Consider the following 22267-nt stretch of genomic DNA (forward strand, 5'->3'; position numbering starts at 1 on the left):
AATCCTGAGGCAGAGAGGCTGGCGGCGCCCGGCGAGGAAGAGGCGGGGAGGCGGGTCGCCAGGCTCCGGTGGGTAGCGGTGCTTTGCACGGGGACGGGGCAAGTGGACGAGCGGAGCGGCTGAGGCGAGTAGGAGACCGCGGAAACCCATGCGACGACGGGTTGGTCCAGGCTGAGGGTGGCAGGGAGTGAGATCCTCCCCTCTGCTCTAGCACAGACCGGCTTGTCCCGCTGCCTTCCAGTCCCCTAGACAACGACGCCTGGCGCGGGGCGGGGCGGGGTGGGGCGGGGCGGGGCGGGACCAACTGGCTTTGAGGGGAAAACATTGAGCCACTCGCTGAGTGGAGTCAAGCCTTCCCTCAACCCTACCGCCTTGCACACACCCAAAGGACGATCAGCCTTGGGCGGCCCCCTTCACTTCGGTGATTCTGTGCCCTACCGCCAAAGCCCCTGTTATGAAGCATCTTTTGGCTCGTATACAGAAGCGTCTCCACCTGTGGTTCCCAATTCAGGACCGCCAAGCACACGTCCTTGCTTACGACATTCAAATGCCTTAAGCCCCCAACTCACTCCCCAGGCGCTGCTCTGATTGGGCACCGTTTGCTGATCTGCCTGCCCGCTAGGCCTTCACCCCACAATCCTAAAGTCCCTCTGTCCCCTGGGAGCTGAGCATCTATTTTTTAGGGTGAGATATAAAAGGTGGATTATAGAGACTCATTTGGGAGATGACTAACAAAATCTCTTGAATAATGGGTCTTAAACCTTTCACTTCTAAAGCTCATTTTTAATTATATATTAATGTATTAGTTTATATTTTAATTATATGTATGGGTATGAAGGTGGGTATTGTGTACTCTAGCGTAGGTACCAGTGGACACCAGAAACATAGGCTCTCCCCGAAGTTAAAGTTACAAGTAGTTGTGGTTTTAGGAACTGAATTCTGATCCTCCATGAGAGCAGTAGAGGACACTCATAACTGCTGAGCCATCTTATTCCTTTCCTCAATGCGGGGGTGAGGGGTCGGGGGTTGGACTCATGCACTTACATATGCTGGCCAAATGCTCTACCAGAGGGATTCATCGCAGCCCCTCCCTTAACTTTAATTCAAAATGGAGATAATAGTATTTATATTCTTAAAACACACATATAAAATCTCCAAGTCATAAGTATTGTGTATCTATACATATACCATCTGTATCAGTATATGCACCTCTGTTTCTGTATACGTGTTGTTAAGCACATCACATACACACACACACATACACACACACACACACACACACACACACACACACATATCCTGCTACCAAGTAACATAAGTTTGCAGGACCAGAAGGAAATGGGTAGAAAATGGAATTCTGCAGTGCATTTTCATCTACAGCTGATCAAGGCTTTGGGAAGGCTACCAATGCTAGTTTCTCCTTGGACACCTAGACACTGCCACCTCACCCTGTGTGCTCCACAGAGATCCTTGACGATGACAGACAGTGTCCTATGAGTCCTGGCCCCCATGACATCCAAAGACAAAGCTGTGGTGTCCTTGCCAGTTTCTCCCTGGGATGCCATCCTCAAGGCTGCCAAAGACCAGCTGCCATCTCTGGATTCAGATTCGTCCCTGGTGAGCAAGAGCTTTGTCCTGGATATAAACTGTCCAGCCTGGGCACTCCTTTCTGCGGATCTCACTTTGGTCTATGGGCTTTGTTTTCACTCATCAGTGTCTGGGATCACTTCTGGGTATCCACTTCCTCAGGCTTCTCTCTGGGTTTGCCAGAACTCCTGAGTGTGGATATTAGTGCTCTGTATCTCCAAGGCCATGCCTGCTGTGGTCCTGACCCCAGGTGTGCTCAGTGCCAAAGCCCCAGTCCCCACCCTGCTGCTGGACTGCTCTCAACTCTGTTGGGTCAGGTCAAGTCTAGCTCCAAACTCTGAGAGTGATAAACTTGCCAAGTTTGCATGGTATGGTCCTGGAGGGATTCTGCCACTTGAGATGAGTCGGGAGTCACTGACAGTATGAGTGGCCATTTACACAGGTGGGAGGGATACATTGTGATCCACTGGTCAGAGGCTCAGCACACAGGTCGGCGCAGGACATTTCAAATGAAGAGCAAGGTTTCTAGAAGCAAGGTGGCTGGTTTGTGCTGTACCTGGGGTGGGGGGGGGTTTAAAGATTTGTTTATTTTATGTATATGAGTACACCATTGCTCTTCAGAGACACCAGAAGAGGGCATCAGATCCCATTTCAGATGGTTATGAGCTACCAGGTGGTTGCTGGGAATTGAACTCAGTGCTCTTAACCACTGAGCCATCTCTCCAGCCTCGTACCTGGGTGTTTTAAAGATGAGCATCATGGAGCTGGGATTCAGGCACCATCCAGTTCATAATGAGGCAGAAGAGGTAGACAACAGCAGTGCCACAGTGCCCTAGTGCTGTCATTTCCTTGTAAGGTTCCAGTGAGGTGGCCGGCAGTGTCAGCTCAGCCTCTCTCCATTAGAGACAGGTAACCAAAGCTCTTATATTAAGTGACTAGTCTGTATAAAGGTTGGCCTCCATTGTCACTGCCTCTTCACTACCATTGTTCAGTGCTGGCATTGATGCAGCATCCATTGTGTGCATTAATGTAGCATCTTTTGTGTGCATTAACAGTGTATGTGCTGTTAATGCATCATCGTTGTGTGCAGGGCTTGCATATGGCCTGTGAAAAACGAAGCCCGCATTTCACCATCAGGAGGTACGCTGCTAAGCCTGTTTTCAACTTGGCTCTGGAAAGCAGCACAGGACAAGGCCCTTTGTAGAGAACTGATCTTCCCAGACCTGCTCCTGGGCAGGGTGTGCCAAGCATGACTGCCTTTCCCTCTAAAGTGCCCTGGTCTATCCGCAGTCTGATGGTGAGGAAGAAGAGCCCTTCATCTTTCAGCGGTACCAGCCCGTCCTGATTCCAGACCTGACTGAGGAGCTGGCTGAAGACCCTATTGGTGTCGATGAGTCTGGGAACTGGGTTACTGCAGGGAGGAGTCCTTCACCTGAGGTCTGTGGGACTCTGGAGCGGGGGAAGGGAGGCCATCTTAAGTCTCCCAAGGATTCCACCAGCAGTGTCGTCTACATGGTTTAAACCACTGTTCTTGCCTTCTTCCTCCCACAAGGACAGCCTGGCAATCGGTGTTCAGTACATGAGCATGGCCCCCAGGAGTAGGAGCACATTTGATTTGCTCTCCCATTTTCCACTCTGATTTCTGTGTTGTTTTCTACCAAGACATTTTGTACTCTCTGGCCATTGGCATAGCTGCATGTCTCAAGTGTCTCTCCATAACCTAGCTAATTAATTCATAGCTGAACCTATGTTCAACTACTAAGTGATCCAGCAAGGAACGGAACGGAAACTTCCATAACCGCCTGCATGGTGCTGCTCAGCCAGCGAGAAGTAGGAGACAAACAGGAAGGCCACAACACAAGCTCCAGCCTCCTAGTTGCGGGAACTACCAATACCATAGCTATAATCCTCTCTCTGTCCCACATTCCCGGGAGAGACCAAGACCTGTATGTAAACTCAAGCAATCATCCAGAGCTGGTGCTACAGACATGTAATCTGAGCTACTTGGAAACTGAGGCAGGAGCATCAGAAGTTCAAGGCAGGGGCTGGAGGGGATGATTCAATACTTAAGAGAGCTTGCTGCTCTTGCATAAGACCCAGATTTGGTTTCCAGACCTACCTGGTAGCTCACAATCATTTTCAACTCCAATTCTAACAGGTCAGATCCCCATCTTGTGGGCTCTGTAGGCTCCAGCACACGCATGGTACTCATAAATATGCATATATATATGTATATATATGTGTGTATGTATGTATGTATGTATGTATAATTATGACTGATACTGGGAGGTGGTGCTACATGCTTTAATCAGAGCACTCAGGAGTCAAAGGCACATAGATCTCTGAATTTAAGGCCAGCCTGGTCTACAGAGTGAGTTTCAGGACAGCTAGGGCTATACAGAGAAACCCTGTCTAGAAAAGCTGATTGGTTGGTTGGTAGGTAGGTAGATAGATAGATAGATAGATAGATAGATAGATAGATAGATAGAAAGATAGATAGACAGACAGATACAAGACATCAGTGGCTTGATGAGAGTGAATTGCTACCTTAGTAGATCCCACCTGAAGCTTTTATCCTTGGCAACCAGCTTGTCAGACCTGTTAACACTTGTTGAAGTTGCTGTGGTTAAACATACTTCCCAATGAAAGCATTGTAGTAACCAAAACCCATTTTAAAGACCAGGTTGGACTCCAGGAGCCACTCAGCTCTAGGTAACCTCCCTCTGCTCATTTAATCCTGGCATCATTGTAGCAAGCTGGATGTGAGGACTGAAGAGGATCTCCTTATGCCTCTCCATTGCCTGAAGGCCAGCCCTCCTAGGAGCAAGTGTAAACAACACCCCTTGCCCTCCTCAGGAGAATCTGAGAGGCAGCTGGGGCTCTGGTCATTATAGATCACCTTTTTGGTTTGTTTGGTTTGGTTTTTAGAAACAGGGTTTCTCAGTCCTGGCTGTTGTACTCGTTCTGTAGACCAGGCTGACCTTGAACTCTGAGATCCACCAGCCTCTGCTTCCTAAGTGCTGAGATTAAAGGCATGCGCCGCCGCCACCCAGAACACAATTTTCATGAGATATTTTCTTCATTTCTTTTCTTTTTTGGGGTTTGTTTGTTTGTTTGTTTGGGGTTTTTGGATTTGGTTTTTTCAAGACAGGGTTTCTCTGTATAGCCCTGGCTGTCTTGGAACTCACTCTGTAGACCAGGCTGGCCTCAAACTCAGAAATCCGCCTGCCTCTGCCCTCCCAAGTGCTGGGATTACAGGCGTGCGCCGCCACCACCACCCAGTGTTTTCTTCATTTCTATAAGGATTACCCCCTCCTTTGGGCGATGGGGAGTGGAACAGTTTAGGAGATAGTGGCAATGACTATATGACTTGACAGACTGCTGAACTCAGAAGGGTCAAAGTGAGACCTGGCAATGGTGGGGCATGCCTTTAATCCCGACACTCAGGAGACAGGCAGGCAGATCTCTGTGAGTTCGAGGCTAGCCTGGTGTACAGAATTAGTTCCAGGACATCTAGAGTTATATATAGAACATATATCAGAATCTTACTGATTCTGTCTTGAAAAAAAAAATGTCAAATGGGGCCCTGAGATGGCGTGGTGGGGCAAGGTGCTTACTGCTTAGCCTGACAGCCTGAGTTCCATCCCTGGGACCCAGAGAGACAAAGAGAACCCACTATCAAAGTTGCCCTCTGACCTCCACTTCACTGTGCCTGTACTCTCTCCCTAAAGTATGTCTGCAGGTGCTCACAGGATGCCTTTTGTCTCTAGCCACTTCTGGTTCCTAGGAGATTACCCATAGAACCCACAAGTGAACGGATGGTGCAGTCGGGGGACCCGGCCCATCAGGAAGGAAGAGGCCCTGGCTGGTGGTCTTTCCCGATCCTTGTGGATGCTGAGGAGGCACATGCGTGGCTGGAGAGCAGTCTGAGAAGCCTGTGTGAGCCCAGAGGACCCCAGAGTCCTCCATGGTGTTCCCAGGGAGAAGAAGCCACCTTGCCTTTGAAAGGAGAGCTGAAGCCAGAGCCCTCGGATTTTAGAAAGTCTGCAAAGCACAGAGCCCTCCGCAGGGAGAGGAGGAAGATGATAGAGAGAGATATCCTTCAGAAGGTGACCCAGGCTGCTCAGAGCCCAGCCTGTGGTGACCAAGGCCAGGCTGCAGAGGTAGGACCCCGGCCAGAAGCAACCTCGGAGCAGTCTCGGGAAGGATGGCCGGTTCTCTCACTCAAGGTAGGTGTCTGCATGGCCCAGCCTGCCCTCAGGTCAGTCCCCACTGCATGGGCACATTCTTGCCACACTGTTGAGGGGGGAAGCAGCTCCTCAGGACCTAAGGTCCGGATCCCAAGTCCACCTGCTGCTCCTGTGACAGTGTGGGATAGACTGGCATGGAGCTCACCCTCAGGGAGAATTAGTGGCAATAGCAAGAGACACCAACTCCAGCCTTCTTTAGAGAGCACAGAAAGTGTGAATGCTGACTGTCAGTCATGCTAAGACGAGCAGTGCTACAGAAGGGAGGTAGGTCATCAGAGGGCACATGTCACATGCCAGGAACACCTGTCCAATCATCTAAGTCCATCAGCATGCACTGGCAGGGAGACAGGCTGGGGACAGAAGAGGCAATTCGTGAGATACTGCGGCAGAGGAAGGAGTGTGAGGACCACTGGGAAGCAGATCCATAAACCACAGCAGTGTTTTACTGCTGGTAAACAGTGGTAGAGCTGTTCCCTGTTATGGTGGTGGGCAGCCAATCTATGAAGTGACCCTGCCCACTGGACAAGAAACCCATCACACTAGCCCAGTTTTCAAAGAGAAGAGTCCCCTGGTCATCTGTGCAGATAGGTCGGAGGATGGTCCAGGGTGGCCTGGGAAGAGCACGCACCTCACCCCTGCATCACTTAACATTGTGCCGAGTGCCAGCACACAGACACACATGGATTCTTCATTGCTGTGTGCACAGAAGCCAACAGTGTCATTCTGTTTACCCTCACGACTTAATTCTTCCTCTCCTATAGGGCTGCAGGAATTTGAAAGGTATCACATAAGCATTCACTGTAGGTTCCTTGCCTCCTCCCTCTGTCATACCAATGCCTGCAAAGCCATCTGAGCCAGGCTAAAATTACATGGTAGTCTGGGTGTAGGGAGGCAGAGACAGGTGGGTCTCTGAGTTCGAAGCCAGCCTGGTCTGTGGAACAAATTCCAGGACAGCCAGGGCTACACAGAAACCCTGTCTCAAAAAAACAGAACAAAATTGCATGATGGAAAAGGCCAGGATGTGCCTCAGTGGTTACCTTGCAAGCACAAAATGGGTGTACACCTGTACTCCAGAGCTTGGAAGGCAAAGGTTGGAGGATCAGACATTCAAGGTCATCCTTGGCTAAATAGTTCAAGATGAGCCTGGGCTATAATGAGATCATGTCTTTAAAAAAAAATGGGGCTTCCTCCAGGTTAGCCATCTTTGTTCCCCAAAGTATTGACCCCCTCCTCCCCAATAAAAGCCACTTAAGGAAGGAGGTGTCAGGAAATGTGGGTCTCACATTAAAGGATTGGCTTAGTGTGTAACAGTCACAACAGACAGGACATTGATTTGCTAGCTGAACCCAAACTCCAATACCACTCTGTTGTTATGGTGGTTGGCATTCCGGCTGGGTGCTTCCAGGTTGTTGGCCCCTTATCCAAGGAACTGAAAACAAAGGCTCACTTTAGGATAAAGCAGGATAACTTTATTGGAGCTAGATAACAACAGATAAAAAGCTATACACTGGCAAGCCTGACAGGGCTTCATTTTATGCCATCTAAAGGAATGGGGCTGGCTACTGAGGGCATAAATTGTATGGTTCTATATTTTGATTAATGTTTTTTCCTACTGCACATGTTCCTTTCCCACAGTGCATCAGATTTTAATCACCCAAATGCCTCGTTATGCACAGGCACAAGATTACAGTAAATAGGAGGTTCTCCCTAAAAGATTATTAGAGACATAGTTTTTTCCTTACTTCCTTTACACTCAAAATCAGTTCAGGTATGATAGCCCTTTCTCTTCTTCATACCTAGATACAGTGGGAACACGCTTGAATAGAAATTGTCTAAATTTGATTGTTAGGGAGTTGACGGGAAAGATTTATGCCATAATCCAGAGAGATGGGAATTCCAGTAGCTCGATGCAGGTCAGGGGTGTCAAGGAACTTAGGTTGCTAGGTACAGTGTTTGAGGAGGGGTGTGTCTGCATAGTACATGCAGGGGAAGGAACTGCACTGCCAAATGCATTATTACAATGGAGGTGTGGACAATCTAAAACCAAATTGGGGGATGTTCTAGGCTAAGCTATTTCCTGTTTGCCCCCTCACTACAATGGATGATCATGACATCCCCCACTGGCTGCAGCTGATGTCAAAGTGGGGGAGGGGCTGCAGGACTTCAGCAGCCCTGTAATCAGTGGTATCATTTCAGCAACTTGAAGGCTGGGACTTGGATTACATCCTTCAGAGTCTGCCAGGGCCACAAGACAGCCAGGGCGACAGTGCATCCAGAAGTGCATGGTGGTTAGCTGACCGCTGCCGAGACCAAGGTCTGACTCAACCCTGAAGCCCAAGCCAGTCCCCCAAGCACCTTGTTCCAAGCCTCAGTGGCAGGGCCATGGGATCGGCAGGGTCCATCCGCCCCTTACTACCCTTAGCACACATTTCAACGGGCCTTACCAAGACTTCGTTCATTCATCATACGTGTGGCTGCCTGACCTGCCAGGCGTGCTCAGGCCTTTAGAATTGACCTGCCCTGTGGCTCTTGGCTTTTCTTCCTCCAGTTTCCTTCCTTCCTTTCCCCTTTCTGTCCTGGAGGAAGCAGGACCTGCCTTCACACACTCCTGCATCCCTCAGTTTATTTAAAAATGAAGGCAGAGGACGTCATACTCTGACTGTCCTGGTGGCCTTGCTGCGGGCAGCTCTGTAAACGACTCCTCGCGCTCTCCCCACCCGCACAGGCCCCCAGCAGCAGGTGCAAGCACATCTGAGCCGAGGAGCTAGGGCAGGTGCTTACTCCAGCCAAAGACTCACTAGACTGACAGCCTCTGGGCTGTTTGAGATGACATTTTTACAGTTTATTTTCATTCTTTCCTGTATGCATTGTGTATATGAACTATATATACACATGTCTGTGCATGCCCAGAAGAGGGCAGCTGATCCCCTGGAACCGGAGTTCCATGCAGTCGGGAGCTACCGTGTGAGTGCTTAGGACTGAGGCTGGGTACCCAGCAAGAGCAGCCAGCGCTCTCAAGCACTGAGCATCGCTCCAGCCCTAGCTCTGTGTTGTGTTTGAGGCAAGGTCTCACTGTGTAGCCCAGGCAGACCTGGAATTTGGTGTGTTGAACTCACAAAGGTGTGCCTGCCTCTGCCTCCTAAGTGCTGATACTGAAGGTATACACCACCACTGTGTCTTTTGTTTTTGAGACAGGGTCTCACACTGTAGCCCAGGCTGGCCTGGAGCTCTTGACAATCCTCCTGTTGCAGACTTCAAAGGGCTGCTACTAATGAGCATGTGACAGCACGTGCTGCATCAGCAGAGTGTCCTCTGCAAGGACATTCTGTGGACGGTGCTGTGTTAGGAACTAGTCTGTTTTGAAATGTTCATAGCTCTTTGATCAAGCTTTTCCTTTTTGTTTAGTTTTAGTTTGTTCCAACATGTAGCCCAGGCTGACTCAAAATTATTCTATACCTGAAACTGGCTTTGAACTCCTGATCTTCCTTTTTTTTTTTTCATCACTATTCTTTTTTATTTAAGATATTTGCTTTATTTACATTTTAAATGGTATCCCCTTTCCTCGTTACCCCTCCAAAAAAACCCCTATCCCCTCCCCTTCCTCCTACTTACCAACCCCTCCCCCACTCCTGATCGTCTTGCTTCTACCTTCCAAGTGGTGAGATTGCCACTTCCACCAGCCAAGCTATTCTATGTGGAAAATCTCGTGTAAGCACATACCCAAGGATGCTCACAGCTGTGTACTTTAAAACTTGGAAAACTTGGAAACAGCCCGTATTCAATAGGGTCTAGCTACAAGCTTGTCAGAGTGCCCTCAGCTCACTAACAAACTGTTCACAGAAAGGTGTAGTATGACCAGGGTAGTGGTGGTGCACTCCGGTGGTGCACAACCACGCTTCAATGACAGCCTGGGCTACACAGAGAAACCCTGTTTCAAAAAACAAAAAAAAATAAGATGTCTAAGACCGTGTAGCCCAGTGACAAGAGTGCTTGGTGTCATGCACAGGTTCATTCCCAAGTGTACACGTGCACACAATCAGTCGATCTGTATGATAAGCCTGTGTGCTACATTTTGAAAGCTGTTTTCCAAGTGGAGCTGGAAGCCTCAGAACGAGCTGGGGCGGGGCACACTGGAGCCTGAAGGTCAGCCTCAGAGAGGCAGCCCTGAGCTCAGCAGCCCCTCTCCTGGCAATCCCCAGGGCACAGCACTGGACCCTCCCAAGACATACTCCTGGAACAGCTGGCTCTCCTGTGTGCCACTCAGTCCAGAGTCCACAACCCGACCTGGAAAGTATCTGCCGACAAGCTCCGAGACACAGAAGAGCAGGTAGCTGGAATCAGGTGAGACTTCCCACCAGCCACAGCCATTTCCCTAGAACCAGTCTGCCTCTGCGCAGTGTTGGGTGGGCCTTTTGGTGGGCCACTGGGTATGTACTTTTTCTTTGTCTAAAGAATGAGGAAAATGCTACATTTTCTGTTTTTCCTTATGGTAAAACAGCGGTTCAGATTGCCATACCTGTCTCAAGCCATCAGTGGCAGAGCTATGTCTTGTTCCTTAATGCTGAAGGCACTTTGTCTACACTATCTACATGACCAGTGGGAACAGGATGGCGTGGGAGGCTGGAAGGGCTGTGGGCAGCAATCTGTCCTAGACATGGAGGGACAGAGTGGAATTGGGGTGGCGGAGGTGGTGATGGGTCCCCCGAGGCCTGCCTTTCCCACACACTTCTACTGCTGTCAGGAGTCTGGGAGTTTTTCTGTGAAGTAGTTGGAGGTTCTGCCTGGCTAGCAGAAGGCGCAGACAAGGCTGGGCCTGTGCTTTCTAGTATGAAATCCACCAGCTCCACATGACTACGATGTACCGGAAATGCGGCTACTGGGATGAGGACTATTTAATTTTAGGGGTCTACTGGAAATGACTAGCTTGAATATATAAACAGCCACCTGTGCTAAGTGGCCTCCTACTGAATAGAATAGATGGAGGTTTATTTATACTGTGAGGGGTGAGCTCAGGCCTCACACATGCTTGGCTCCACCACTGTACTGCATCATGCCGCATCACAAGTCTGCTTTCGACTCTTTTGTTATTGTTGGGTTTATTTGTTTTTGTTTTTTAAGGGTTTCTCTGGCTGTTCTAAAACTTGTGCTGCAGACCAGGCTAGTCTTGCCTCTGTCTCCTAACTGCTGGGACTAAAGGTGTGCACTGCCATCCCACAAACCCCAGCCTTCTTTTTACTTTTTTTTTGTTTGTTTAGATTTGTTTATTTTAAGTATATGAGTACACTGTAGCTGTCTTCAGACACACCAGCAGAGGACGTCAGATCTCTCATTACAGATGGCTGTGAGCCACCATGTGGTTGTTTGGAACTGAACTCGGGACCTCTGGAAGAGCAGTCAGTGCTCTTAACTGCTAAGCTATCTCTCCAGCCTCTTTTTACTGTTTATAGTCTTTCTAGGAGGTCAGAGAGATGGCCCAGTAGTTAGGGGCACTGATTGTTCTTCTGGAGAACACAGACTTGATTTTTCAGCACCCACATAGTGTCACAACTTTCTGCAACTGCTGCTCCATGAATCTGGTGCCCTACCTGGTCTCCATGAGTACCATGCATATAAATAGTGTATAGACATATATGCAAGCAAATACATACACCTTAAACTGTATAAACATGTATAAACTGGATGGTAATGGTGCACACCTTTAATCCCAGCACTTGGGAGGCAGATGTAGGTGGATCTCTATGAGTTAAAGGCTAGCCTGGTCTTCAAAGCAAGTTCCAGGGTAGCCAAGGCTACACAGAGAAACTGTCTTGAAAAACAAACAAAAAAATATATGTATAAAGTCTTGCTAAGTTGCCCAGGCCTTAAACTTTCCATCCTCCTGCCTCAGTTTCCCAGACACTTGGGATGACAGGCCTGTCTACCAACCTAGCTGATGTGCAGCATATCAGACTTGCCCAGTACTGCCCTGTCCTGATGGTGGCTGTGAGAACACATGGGTTCCAAGCGCCTATGAAGGACACTGTCAGTAGCTGCTATGAGCACTGTGATTCAACCAGCCCATCAGGTGGCAGGGAATCACATGGAAGGGCCGCCCCGCCCTCCCATTGCAGAAATGCTTCAGCAGAGCCTGGTGTTCAAACTGAGCAAGTCCAGAAGATAGCTGAGAGCAGGAAGCTGAAGACAGAGCCTCCCACCGTTTTCATCGACCTGCGGCAGAAGGAACAGTCAGAACCACCGGAATGCCAGTCCCGGGAGAGGTACAGAGCAGTGCTGGGAACTGTGCCTGCAGTGGGAAGGAGGAACAGAGGGCAAAGCTCATCGGGGTTGAGCACGTTGTACCTTCCTGTCAGCATGGCAGGAAGCCCACTGCCTCCTGGGCTTTGACCGGCTGCCAGCCCTCTTGAGTTTCCAGGGAGGTCCCTGGGTGAGAAGGTGAGAGGCAGGCCTGACGAGGAAGCTGGAGAACATCCTAAGGATTGTTTCTCATTCCCAGCTCTGAGCATAGCTCCTCTGACAGCGAGGAGGAGGTGGAGTCAGCAGGCTCAGTACAGGTGGCATCTTCCTGGGAACAAAGGTAACTTTAGCATCTCTTCCTCTGCCTGGGGACACTCCCTCACTGTACTCTGGGTCCCCTACACATGTAAGCCAGCATCTAGTGTGGTGGAAGTGGGTATCACTGTGTTTCATAACGGGTCAGAGGGGAAGCCTGTATGGCCAGGTCTGCTCTCCCCAGCTCCCCAACCCATGGCATTTTATTCCATCCTCTGAAAACAGCTCCCCAGTTTGATTGCCCCTGCTGCTGGTCACAGCAGAAGAGAAAATGGCCAGAGGTTAGCCAAATGTGAAGAGTTCTGGGTAGTTAAAGAGCAGCATCCAATCAGGGACATGCCTGGCAGACCATGTGACTGAGAAGTATGGGTCCTAGCTGCCACAGCACTGGGAATGTTGGAGCCCAGGCTGTAGATGTGCAGAGCTTAGGTGTAAAATGTGGACATCCAGGAAAACAGGATGGGCAGTATTGGCAAGGGCAGACAGATCCTGTGGATTAGAGGCCAGCCTAGTCTACAGAGAGAATCTTGTCTTCAAAGACAAAAACAAAAAGTTATGAGGGCAGGAACTCAAGCAGGAGCTGATGCAGAGACCACAGAGGATGCTGCTAACTGGCTACTTCCTGTGGGCTGGGCCCACCCTGTCAATCACTAAGAAAATGCCTTATAGCTGGACTTTATGGAGACTTTTTCGACTTTTTCTTAGTTAAGGTGCCCCTCTTTTGGATGACTAGCTTTCAGCAAGTTGACATTAAAACTAGCCAGGACAGGGGGCTGGAGAGATGGCTCAGCGGTTGAGAGCACTGACTGCTCTTCCAGGGGTCCTGAGTTCGGATCCCGGCAACCACATGGTGGCTTACAACCATCCTTAACAAGATTTGACTCCCTCTTCTGGAGTGTCTGAAGACAGCTACAGTGTACTTACATATAATAAATAAATAAATCTTTAAAAAAAAAAAAAACTAGCCAGGACAAAACTAGCCTGTTACAAAGAGAAGCCATGAGGATTGCCATCCCACAGGCTTCCCAGCCAGACTGCAGTGACGGTCAGGCCCCACCCTTGCTTTGGAATGGAAACTAAAGCTACAGAAGACATTTCTCTGTTACAGCACTGGGAGTTCTGGCCGCCAGGTGACACGGCTTAGGTTGCTTATCTTCTGTCACAGATGCTGCACTGGGAAGAGTCAGCTTCTTCAGCAGCTGAGGGCATTTCGGAAGGGGGCTGTGTCACCCCAGCTGTCGGCCACTGACAGAACTGGAGGCCAAAAGACCCAGGCCTCCGAAGATACAGCTGGATCACAAACTCGGAGAAAGAAGCACCTGAAACTCTGGGCGGAGAAGCAGAATGCCCTGCGTCTAGGGGACCCTCTTGAAACACAGCTGCTCCCTGGTATGGGGCAGCTATAGGCAACTCAGGTAAAAGTCCTGAGAAGCGGGTTGGGTGGCAGGCTTTCTACCTACCCCGCCCTGGTGGTCTCTACAGTCTACCTGTTTCTAACAGCTTGGGCCTTGGGTGGGACCCGCAGTCTAGATTCCATGTGGCCAGTTCAAGCGTGGTTAAACTTTTGTTGTGGTGGTGGGAACTCCATCCAGGGCCTTTCCCGGTCCCATATTTAAACATATTTATAGTTTCCTATAGAAAATTTCCCCAGGTTCCTGGATTCCTGGCATTTCATGTACCCAAGTTAACACACCCATACAGATCTGATGGAAAAGGGAGTAAAAAATGAAATTTGCTTTCTCTCTCTTTTTAACTGAGACACAAAAGCACGCATAGGTTTCAGGTCACTCCAAATTAAAGGTGGCACCAATCTTTGCTAGTCTGAATGGAATACCATACTTCCTGGGAGTTCTAACACTGGGAAATGCAATGGTGCCCAGTCTCCCTTCCTCGGTACCCAATAGCAGCTGTGTGATCAGCCGAGACCTGGTCCTCACGGGACACCTGAGCTTCCTCTACCTGGTTGCTTTGCAAGCCTTGCCCACCACCAGCACCCTGCAGACTCCATCTTTAGGACCTTTTCTGTACCTGCTCTCTCAGCCCCTTTGATCTCCTGCTACCTCATCTCTCAAGAGTCTGCCCCCAACTGCTCTAAGACAGCAGAGAAACCCTATGGAGGCAGGGCGTGGGTGGCATGGCAGGGTTCAACTTGGCATCTAACATGTTTTAGCATTCAGAAGGAGGGGTGGTGCTACTGTCCAGCTGCTGAAGATAGGCAAGGATTTCAGAGTCAAGCTTTGAGCCACACAAAGGTCAGGTCTATGGCAGGTCACTGGCAGGCAGCATCAAGCCCACGTGAATCTGATCATATCCCCACAGGGGATGCTACCAAAGTCCAATCCCAAGACCTGTCTTTTAGAAGCCACATGCAAGTCAGGCCTCCACCAGGACCACAGGCGGCCTCCCTGTAAGTGGGACCAACACTGCCCAGGTGCGTAGGCCCCTTGTTTGAAGTCCAGGACAGCGTGACTTCCCTTCAACCACTGACCCGTCAAGAGCAAAGTCCTCTGTTCCCAAATCCACAGTCCCCCAGCTTCACTACACGCAGTGTTAGAAAGCTTGTTGAGAATGACTCAACAGTGATGGAAAATACACTCTACTGCAGTTTCAACTGCGCCTAGGCATCACTGGCTTGCAGGAAACCTGCAGGGTGGTAGTGGGCAAGCACATCAGTCCAAAGCCAGGCTACCACCTGGGCACTATCCATCACGCCTCAGAAGATCGTGTAGGTCAAAGGGGCTGAGAAAGCAAGTACAAAAGACTCGAAAGATGGGCTCTTGGGCTTATAAAACTGAGGGTCACTTCATAGGACCAGGTGCAGAGCCATCATGGTACACACCTGGCACCCGAAACTCTCAGCTTTCCTCATTAGGGATGACAGGACCATGAGGTAAAGACAGGATTCAAAACAGAAAGAAGGGCCCCTGTGAGGAGGGAAGACAGGCTCCACGTGAGAACCCAAAAAATGGCAAATGCATATCAGTCCACTCCCTGAGGCACCATCAGGGACATGAGCCCAGAGCCGGGCTACATGGGCCCTGTAAGCTCATGGGCAGGAGGGTCTGGGTCTCTGCTGTTTCCCTGTGCACCCCAAGAGCCCTGGAGGCTGCTCCTGCAGGTAAGAACCACCACACCTGGGGTCAGGACAAGGGCTGGCAGTTACTATGAGAGTGAAGAAAAACCAACGAGTCTGAGTCATGCGTGATCGTGAAAGAGCAGAGCGGACAACAGAACACAGTGAGATGTCACAATGATATGCTGAGGCAGGGAGAGGGCTAGCAGGTAAGGCCTGGCTGCTAACTCTGGGAACCTGTGTCTGCTGCCTGAGACCTGCATGTGCTCTGCCTCCACATAAACACACCTCCTGTACACACATACACATGACTTTTTTGGTTTTTTGTGGTTTTTTTTTTTTTTTGGGTTTTTTGTTTGTTTGTTTGTTTGTTTTGAGGCAGGGTTTCTCTGTGTAGTCCTGACTGTCCTGGAGCTCACTCTGTAGACCAGGCTAGCCTCGAACTCAGAAATCCGCCTGCCTCTGCCTCCCAGAGTGCTGGGATTACAGGCGTGTGCCATCCCTGCACTGCTTATAGCTTGATTTTTAAGATTTTTATTTTATGTATGTGAATACACTGTCACTGTCTTCAGACACACCAGAAGAGGGCATTAGATCTCATTATAGATGGTTGCAAGCATTACATGTGCTTGCTGGGAATTGAACTCAGGACCTCTGGAAGAGCAGTCAGTGCTCTTAACCTCTGAGCCATCTCTGCAGCTCCATGTGTTGCACAACTTTAATCCTAGTACTCAGGAGGTAGAGACAGGCAAATATCTCGAGTTAAAGGCCAGACTGGTCCACAAAGTGAGTGCCAGGACAGCCAGGGCCACACAGGGAACCCTGTCTTGGGGAAAGAGGGAGTTATAAAAGGAAGGAGTCATGGGCCTCAACTCAAGGGACATTAGCAGCCACCTGCAGCTGAAAATGAAGGGTGGGTTTTCCACCAGGTCCTGTGGAGGCAGCCCTCCCTTACCAACATCTTACCTGAACTGTTAGAGGTTCCCGTTAGAGAAGCCACCAGGATATGGGACCTATAATGCAGGACACGTGCTCCCTCCCTGATCTGTGCCCTGGGTACAGGGAAGGCCCTTCTGCAATGTCCTCATGGTTGCCACAGGTCCAAAGATATTCAGGTCCGGGTTGTTGCCCTGACCGGCAGCATCAGAAGTATTGGGCCTGGTGGCTCCTGGAGAAGTTTAGGCTGTGGAGAGCATCACACATTGTGGTCAGGCTCTGGCCTCAGCATGTCCTGCCCTGCACACTAGGGCTGTGCAGGCTGCAGAATGGCTGAAGCCCAGTGGCTGGGCGTGGGTCTGATCTTCCTTGTGCAGCCAGCCTATCAGGAGTGGGAAAGATGTCACAGTACCCCCTCAGCAGCCAACTCAGCCAATAGCCAGAGGACTGCCTTGCCCAAAATGCCTGTCCAGAGACCTCAGTCCTAGGCCTGACAACCAGGTCAGCCCATGAAAAGAACCACATTGCCTACAACATACCACTGCATGAGACCTAGTGGGCAGTACCATGACCTGCACTGTGGGTAATGTAGTCTTTGTTTTATAGGCTGATCCACAGTGTGCCTCCTAGTTCAGTTGCTAAGTCACTCACCCAATCTCCATTTCGTCCATCCCTGAGTTGGATAGAATGTGTATGAGGCGGGGTCTTTTAGTGTAACCTTGGCTGTTTTGGAACTCAATATGTAGAACAGGCCAATCTAGAACTCTCAGAGGTCCTACCTCTGCCTTGTGAGTGCTGGGATTAACAGCATACATGTTGACACTCCCTCCCCCGCCCCCAAAGGTGGTCTGTGTAACTCATGCAGGCCTCAAACTTGCTATGTTCTCAAGGATAGCCTTGAACTTCTGATCCTTCAGCCTCAAGTGCTAAAGCTGCATCGTACCCAGTCTGTAGGGTGCTGGGCGGGTCTGGAACCCAGAGCGTTGTGTCTGTCAGGCAGGCATTCTACAGTTACATCTCCAGCCCCATTTCTTTAGTGAGTCCCTGTTATTTTGGACATTCATTACTAAGTCTTGTGGGAAGTACACACTGGTACACTTGTGACTTGTATCTGCATATACAACGGAGCATGTGCACATGAGCACAAAATGGTTCTGTCGAGGCTGGCACTGGGAATAAATACACAGCAAAGTGGGGAAAGGAAAAGATGTCGGAAAGAGAGAAACTATTAAAGAAAAGGACCCCTAAATAATTTTAACTCTACTTTTAGAAGGGAAGCTTTAATTTTTTCAAGGCTTCCTTAGAAAGGATGAATCTCAACTAAGAAGTAAGTGTTTGGCTTCCCAAGGGAAGCTTGCTAGGGACTATTGTGCAGAGGCAAGGAGGCTATTGAGAAGGCTATGTATCCCTGAGGACAGTACACATAGGGTAAGTGTTTTTTCCTGTTCCCACCACATCGTGAACGCATGAAAACCTGAGTTTGATTTCCAGATCTGTGTTAAGAAAGAAAAACAAAACAACAGAAGTGGTGGCCTATACTTGCAATCTCAAGACTGGTGTGGCAGAGACGAAGGTGCACACCTGGGGTTCTATGTCCAGCATTCCTAGCCTACTGGACAAGTCCCAGGCCAAAGCAAGCAAGGTAGATGGCTCCTTAGGAACTTAGGAAACGAAGGTCACCTTTTGGCACCAATGTTGTGATCATAAAAAGAGAAAGAGGTGTGAGAATATGTTCTACGTTGGTGTGAGGGAAGAGGGTGCCTCGGCCGGCCCATGCTGAGGCATCCCTTCCCCCTGAGAGACCAGACACACGAAGACGGTATAGCATAGAATAGTTTGTTCGGGGCATGGGGAGGGGAGTTAAGAGGGTAGTAGAGGCAGAGAAAGGCAGAGAGAGGGAGACAGTAGAGAAGCAGAGGCCGGCCATGACCATGGGGAGAGAGGGGGAAGGGAAGAGAGCCGAAGAGAGGCAAGGGAGAGGCTGAGCGTGAGAGAATAAGAGATGCAAGAGAGAGAGGAGAGGCTGAGCAGTCTCCTTTAGCCCAGGTCAGGCCTAGCTGACTGTTGCCAGGTAACTGGGGTGGAGCTTAGACAGAATCCTAACGACACCCCTTCACACACACACACACACACACACACACACACACACACACGCACACGCACACGCGCGCGCACACACACACACGCACACACACACACATACGTACATGTGTTCACACCCACCAAGTTCAAGGTCACCAACTGTTGAGTTTGGGGCCAGTCTGGAATACGTGAAACCATTCGCCTAATTTAGTAAATCTGTGGTTATCTGTACAGGTGAAGAACAGCTACAACTCTGACTTTTAGGTACCGAAGTAGGGAGGGCACGCAAGAAATCCAGTGAACCTAAATGTTTACTCCAGCACTTTGGCCCCAGGTTAGTTTAGTTCCCAGAACTAACCCAAGCATCATAAGGTCTGGCCCTATGTTCTTCACCCTGCCTTTGAGGGTCATCAGCAAGGTGCACACGATAGACAGGATTCCCGGGACTTGTCAAGGTACAGAAGGTCTGCCCAGGGAACTTCTGTTCCCCGGTAGTTTTAAGCAAGATCCTCCCTAGCTGTCAAAGTCTTGTGTCCTGCTTGGTCCCTAAGCGGAAGTGGCGGGCCCTGTCTGGCCCAGCAACCGGACCACATTTCCCAGACTACCGCGCCGATGCCTGCAGGAGGAAGCTCTAGGAGGAGCTTCTTGGGTTGGGCTGCACTTCTTCCAACTTTTTTTGAGATTTTCATTCTTCTAGCTGCTGTGTCCCTATGTACCTTTTGTGCATTCTGAGCCTCAGTATCCACATTGATGAACGGGAACGTTCACTCATAATCATCTATTGACCTATATGCTAAATTGCACACAACCAGCGGTGGTCCCACAGGCCTCCTAGCACTTGGGAGAGTGAGACGGGCTGATCATTGAGAGTTTGAGGCCAGCCTGGTCTACAGAGAGAGTTCCAGGATACCCAGGGCTACATGGAGAAACCCTGTCTCGAAAGACCAATAAACAAATAAAATTAAGAACTGTACATTGGCCAGGCAGTGGTGGCAGAGGCCTGTAGGCCTGATCTACAGAGCGAGTTCCAAGACAGTCAGGGCTACACAGAGTGACCCTGGCTCGAAAAACTTAAAAAAAAAAAAAAAAAAAAAGCTGCACAATGGCTGAGCTGAGTTGCCACTCATGTTGGGAGGTTTTCTGCAATTTCAGAGCCACCCTGGGTTACATTGTGAGGCTCTGTCTCAAGACCCAAAAACAGCACAAATAAAGGCTGCAGGCCGAGTGCCCCCTTCTTCTACATCCAGCTGAAACCTTTGTTTTGGCCTAGCGACTATTGTGTTATTTTTGCTGACAAACCTTCAGTTTGTTGTAATTTGTCAGAGAAGCCAAGGGTTTCTAATCCACACGGCATAGCCTGTCCTTGGACAGACGGGACTGTTTCCCACCCTTCATTATACTGTATAATCTTGAAGGATACTCTTTACACATGTGTCTTGCTCTAGGGAACGTGTGGCAAAGTCTTGGTTAATTTTCAGTTGTCAAAACGGGGAAGTTAGTACTGATATCCGGGAGGTGCCAGACAGGGATGGTGGGAACCTTCCTACAGGAGTGCAGGCCCGCCTGCCCGCTCCTACCACGAAGACAGGTGGAGTAGGGCCGACATGACCAGCAGTGCCCTGTGTAATACCCATTCCTGGAAATGCAGGCGCTGAGCCAGAGGGTGTGTGCTGTGCCCAGCCGGCTGGAGCTCACCTGCTGCTTCCGAGCTGAGCTATTGTTTCCCGAGTCAGTGTCTCAACCTCTGTGTAGCAATATTCCACCTGGGAGATGGTGGTTACGAGTGCGTGTGTGTCCACTCGAGCCCTGGGGATAGGAGTTCCCTGAGCCTGGAGTCGGCCGGCCGGGGGCAGGGCTAGAAAGGCAGGTTTGTGAACTCACTGAGCAAACAGCTGGATAAACAGCAGCATAGGGGCCATTGCTCCCTGGAGCACCAGCCACGTGCCAGATGCAGGGATGATGCTGAGTGATCTCCGTCCTCCCACAGCTCCTCAGTACAGAAGACCGAGGAGAAAACAAACCGCTGGACACTCCAGCAAGGCCTGAGGCCATTAAGGAGGGATCCTGGGAATGTGCCATGCCTTGCACTACATAAACCGGATGTGGTGGCATGTGTCTGTGATTAAATGGCGTCCAGAAGATCACAAGGTCAAGGTCGGTTTTGGCCACATAGAGAGTTTGAGGTCATCCTGGACTACATGAGACTTTGTCTCAACTACTTTCTTTTAAAATTATTTTATTTTATTTATTTATTTATTTTCGAGACAGGGTTTCGCTGTGTAGCCTTGGCTGTCCTGGAACTCACTCTGTAGACCAGGTTGGCCTCGAACTCAGAAATCCGCCTGCCTCTGCCTCCCAAGTGCTGGGATTAAAGGCGTGCACTGCCGCCGCCGCTGCTGCCGCCACCACCACCTTTTAAAATTAAGGAGGGTGTCCTAGTGTGGGTTTCTATTCTGATGAAACACCATGATCAGAAGCAACTTGGGGAGGAAAGGGTTTTGTAACTGTTGGGGCTTTCTACGTCCACCCCAGTTCTCAAGTAATGACATGCAGGCTTACTTATTACTGTGATGAATGCTAAGGCTTAAGCCAGGCCAGCTCCCCAACTAGCTCTCAACTTATATTACCGCGTTTATACTATTCTATGTCTTCCATGTGCCTACTCCTTAATTTCATACACTCCACCTTCCTGTGAGACTGGGTGAATCTCCGGCACCTTCCCCACCCCCTCCTCCCCCTCTGTTCTCTCTCTCTCTCTCTCTCTCTCTCTCTCTCTCTCTCTCTCTCTGCCTGATGTCCTGCCCATTCTCTCCTGCTTTGCTATTGGCCATTCAGCTCTTTACTGACACATGAATGCTTTTACACAGCGCACAAGAGATCATCCCTACAAGGTTTATTTGGTTTACATATCCTGAATTACAGTCCATTGAAGGAACCCAGGCAGAAACTCAAGCAGGCAGGCCCCTGGAGGCAGGAGCTGGTGCGGAGGCCATGGAGGGCGCTGCTTCCTGGCTTGTCGTCCTGGCTTGCTCAGCCTGCTTTCCCATGGTGCCCAGGACCACCAGTGCAGGAGTGACCCCAGCCCTAGGGACTGTACCCTCCCCAACAATCCCCAAGTGAGAACAATCCCTGCAGGCACTGGGGTGGTGGCCATGATGTCAATCCTAGCACTCTGGAGGCAGAGGCAAGTGGATGTCTTTGAATTTGAGGTCAGCCTGGACACAGAGTCCTACAAACCTGCCTGCAGTCTACTCCTATGGAGACATTTTCTAAATTAATGTTCTCTCCGCTCAGATGACTTTAACCTGTGTCAAGTTAACATAAAACAGCACAGAGGGCTTCATGGAAGGTATTACTTTTCAAAAGACTCATTTTTGGCCAGGTGGTGGTGGTGCACGCCTGTAATCCCAGCACTCTCGGAGGCAGAGGCAGGCGAATTTCTGAGTTCGAGGCCAGCCTGGTCTACAGAGTGAGTTCCAGGACAGCCAGGGCTACACAGAGAAACCTGTCTCGAAAAAACCAAATCCAAGGGGTGGATGGAGGAACAGGGGGAGGGAAGAGGGCTTATAGGACTTTCGGGGAGGGGGATCAAGGAAAGGGGAAATAAATTGAAATGTAAATAAAGAATATATCAGAAAAAAGACTCATTTTATGTATGTATTTTTGTATGTATGTATTTTGTATGTAATTTTATGTTCATATTTATTTTGCCTGCATGTATGTATGTACACATATGTGCGGGGCCCTGAGAAGCCAGAAGAGGGCACCAGATCCTCTGGAACTGGAGTTA

General features: G+C 49.8%; 1 protein-coding gene across 4 annotated transcripts; it reads left to right on the forward strand.

Moving 5' to 3' along the window:
• The first annotated feature begins 2 nt into the window (after positions 1 to 2).
• On the forward strand, positions 3 to 14122 carry Dnaaf8 (dynein axonemal assembly factor 8). Of its 4 annotated transcripts, none has more exons than XM_052196325.1 (9): positions 3 to 68; positions 1465 to 1617; positions 2878 to 3024; positions 5358 to 5816; positions 8034 to 8151; positions 10037 to 10178; positions 11948 to 12094; positions 12331 to 12411; positions 13552 to 14122. In XM_052196325.1, exons 2-9 carry the CDS (start codon positions 1510 to 1512, stop codon positions 13790 to 13792), a joined length of 1443 nt encoding a protein of 480 aa, XP_052052285.1. In that variant the 5' UTR covers positions 3 to 68; positions 1465 to 1509; the 3' UTR covers positions 13793 to 14122. The 4 variants fall into 4 exon arrangements, with proteins under 4 accessions (XP_052052285.1, XP_052052283.1, XP_052052284.1 ...); XM_052196323.1 differs by having other exon boundaries at positions 4 to 160; XM_052196324.1 differs by having other exon boundaries at positions 4 to 124.
• Positions 14123 to 22267: the final 8145 nt, after the last annotated feature.

Source organism: Apodemus sylvaticus, chromosome 10 (assembly GCF_947179515.1).
Source record: "Apodemus sylvaticus chromosome 10, mApoSyl1.1, whole genome shotgun sequence".
Taxonomy (NCBI): domain Eukaryota; kingdom Metazoa; phylum Chordata; class Mammalia; order Rodentia; family Muridae; genus Apodemus; species Apodemus sylvaticus.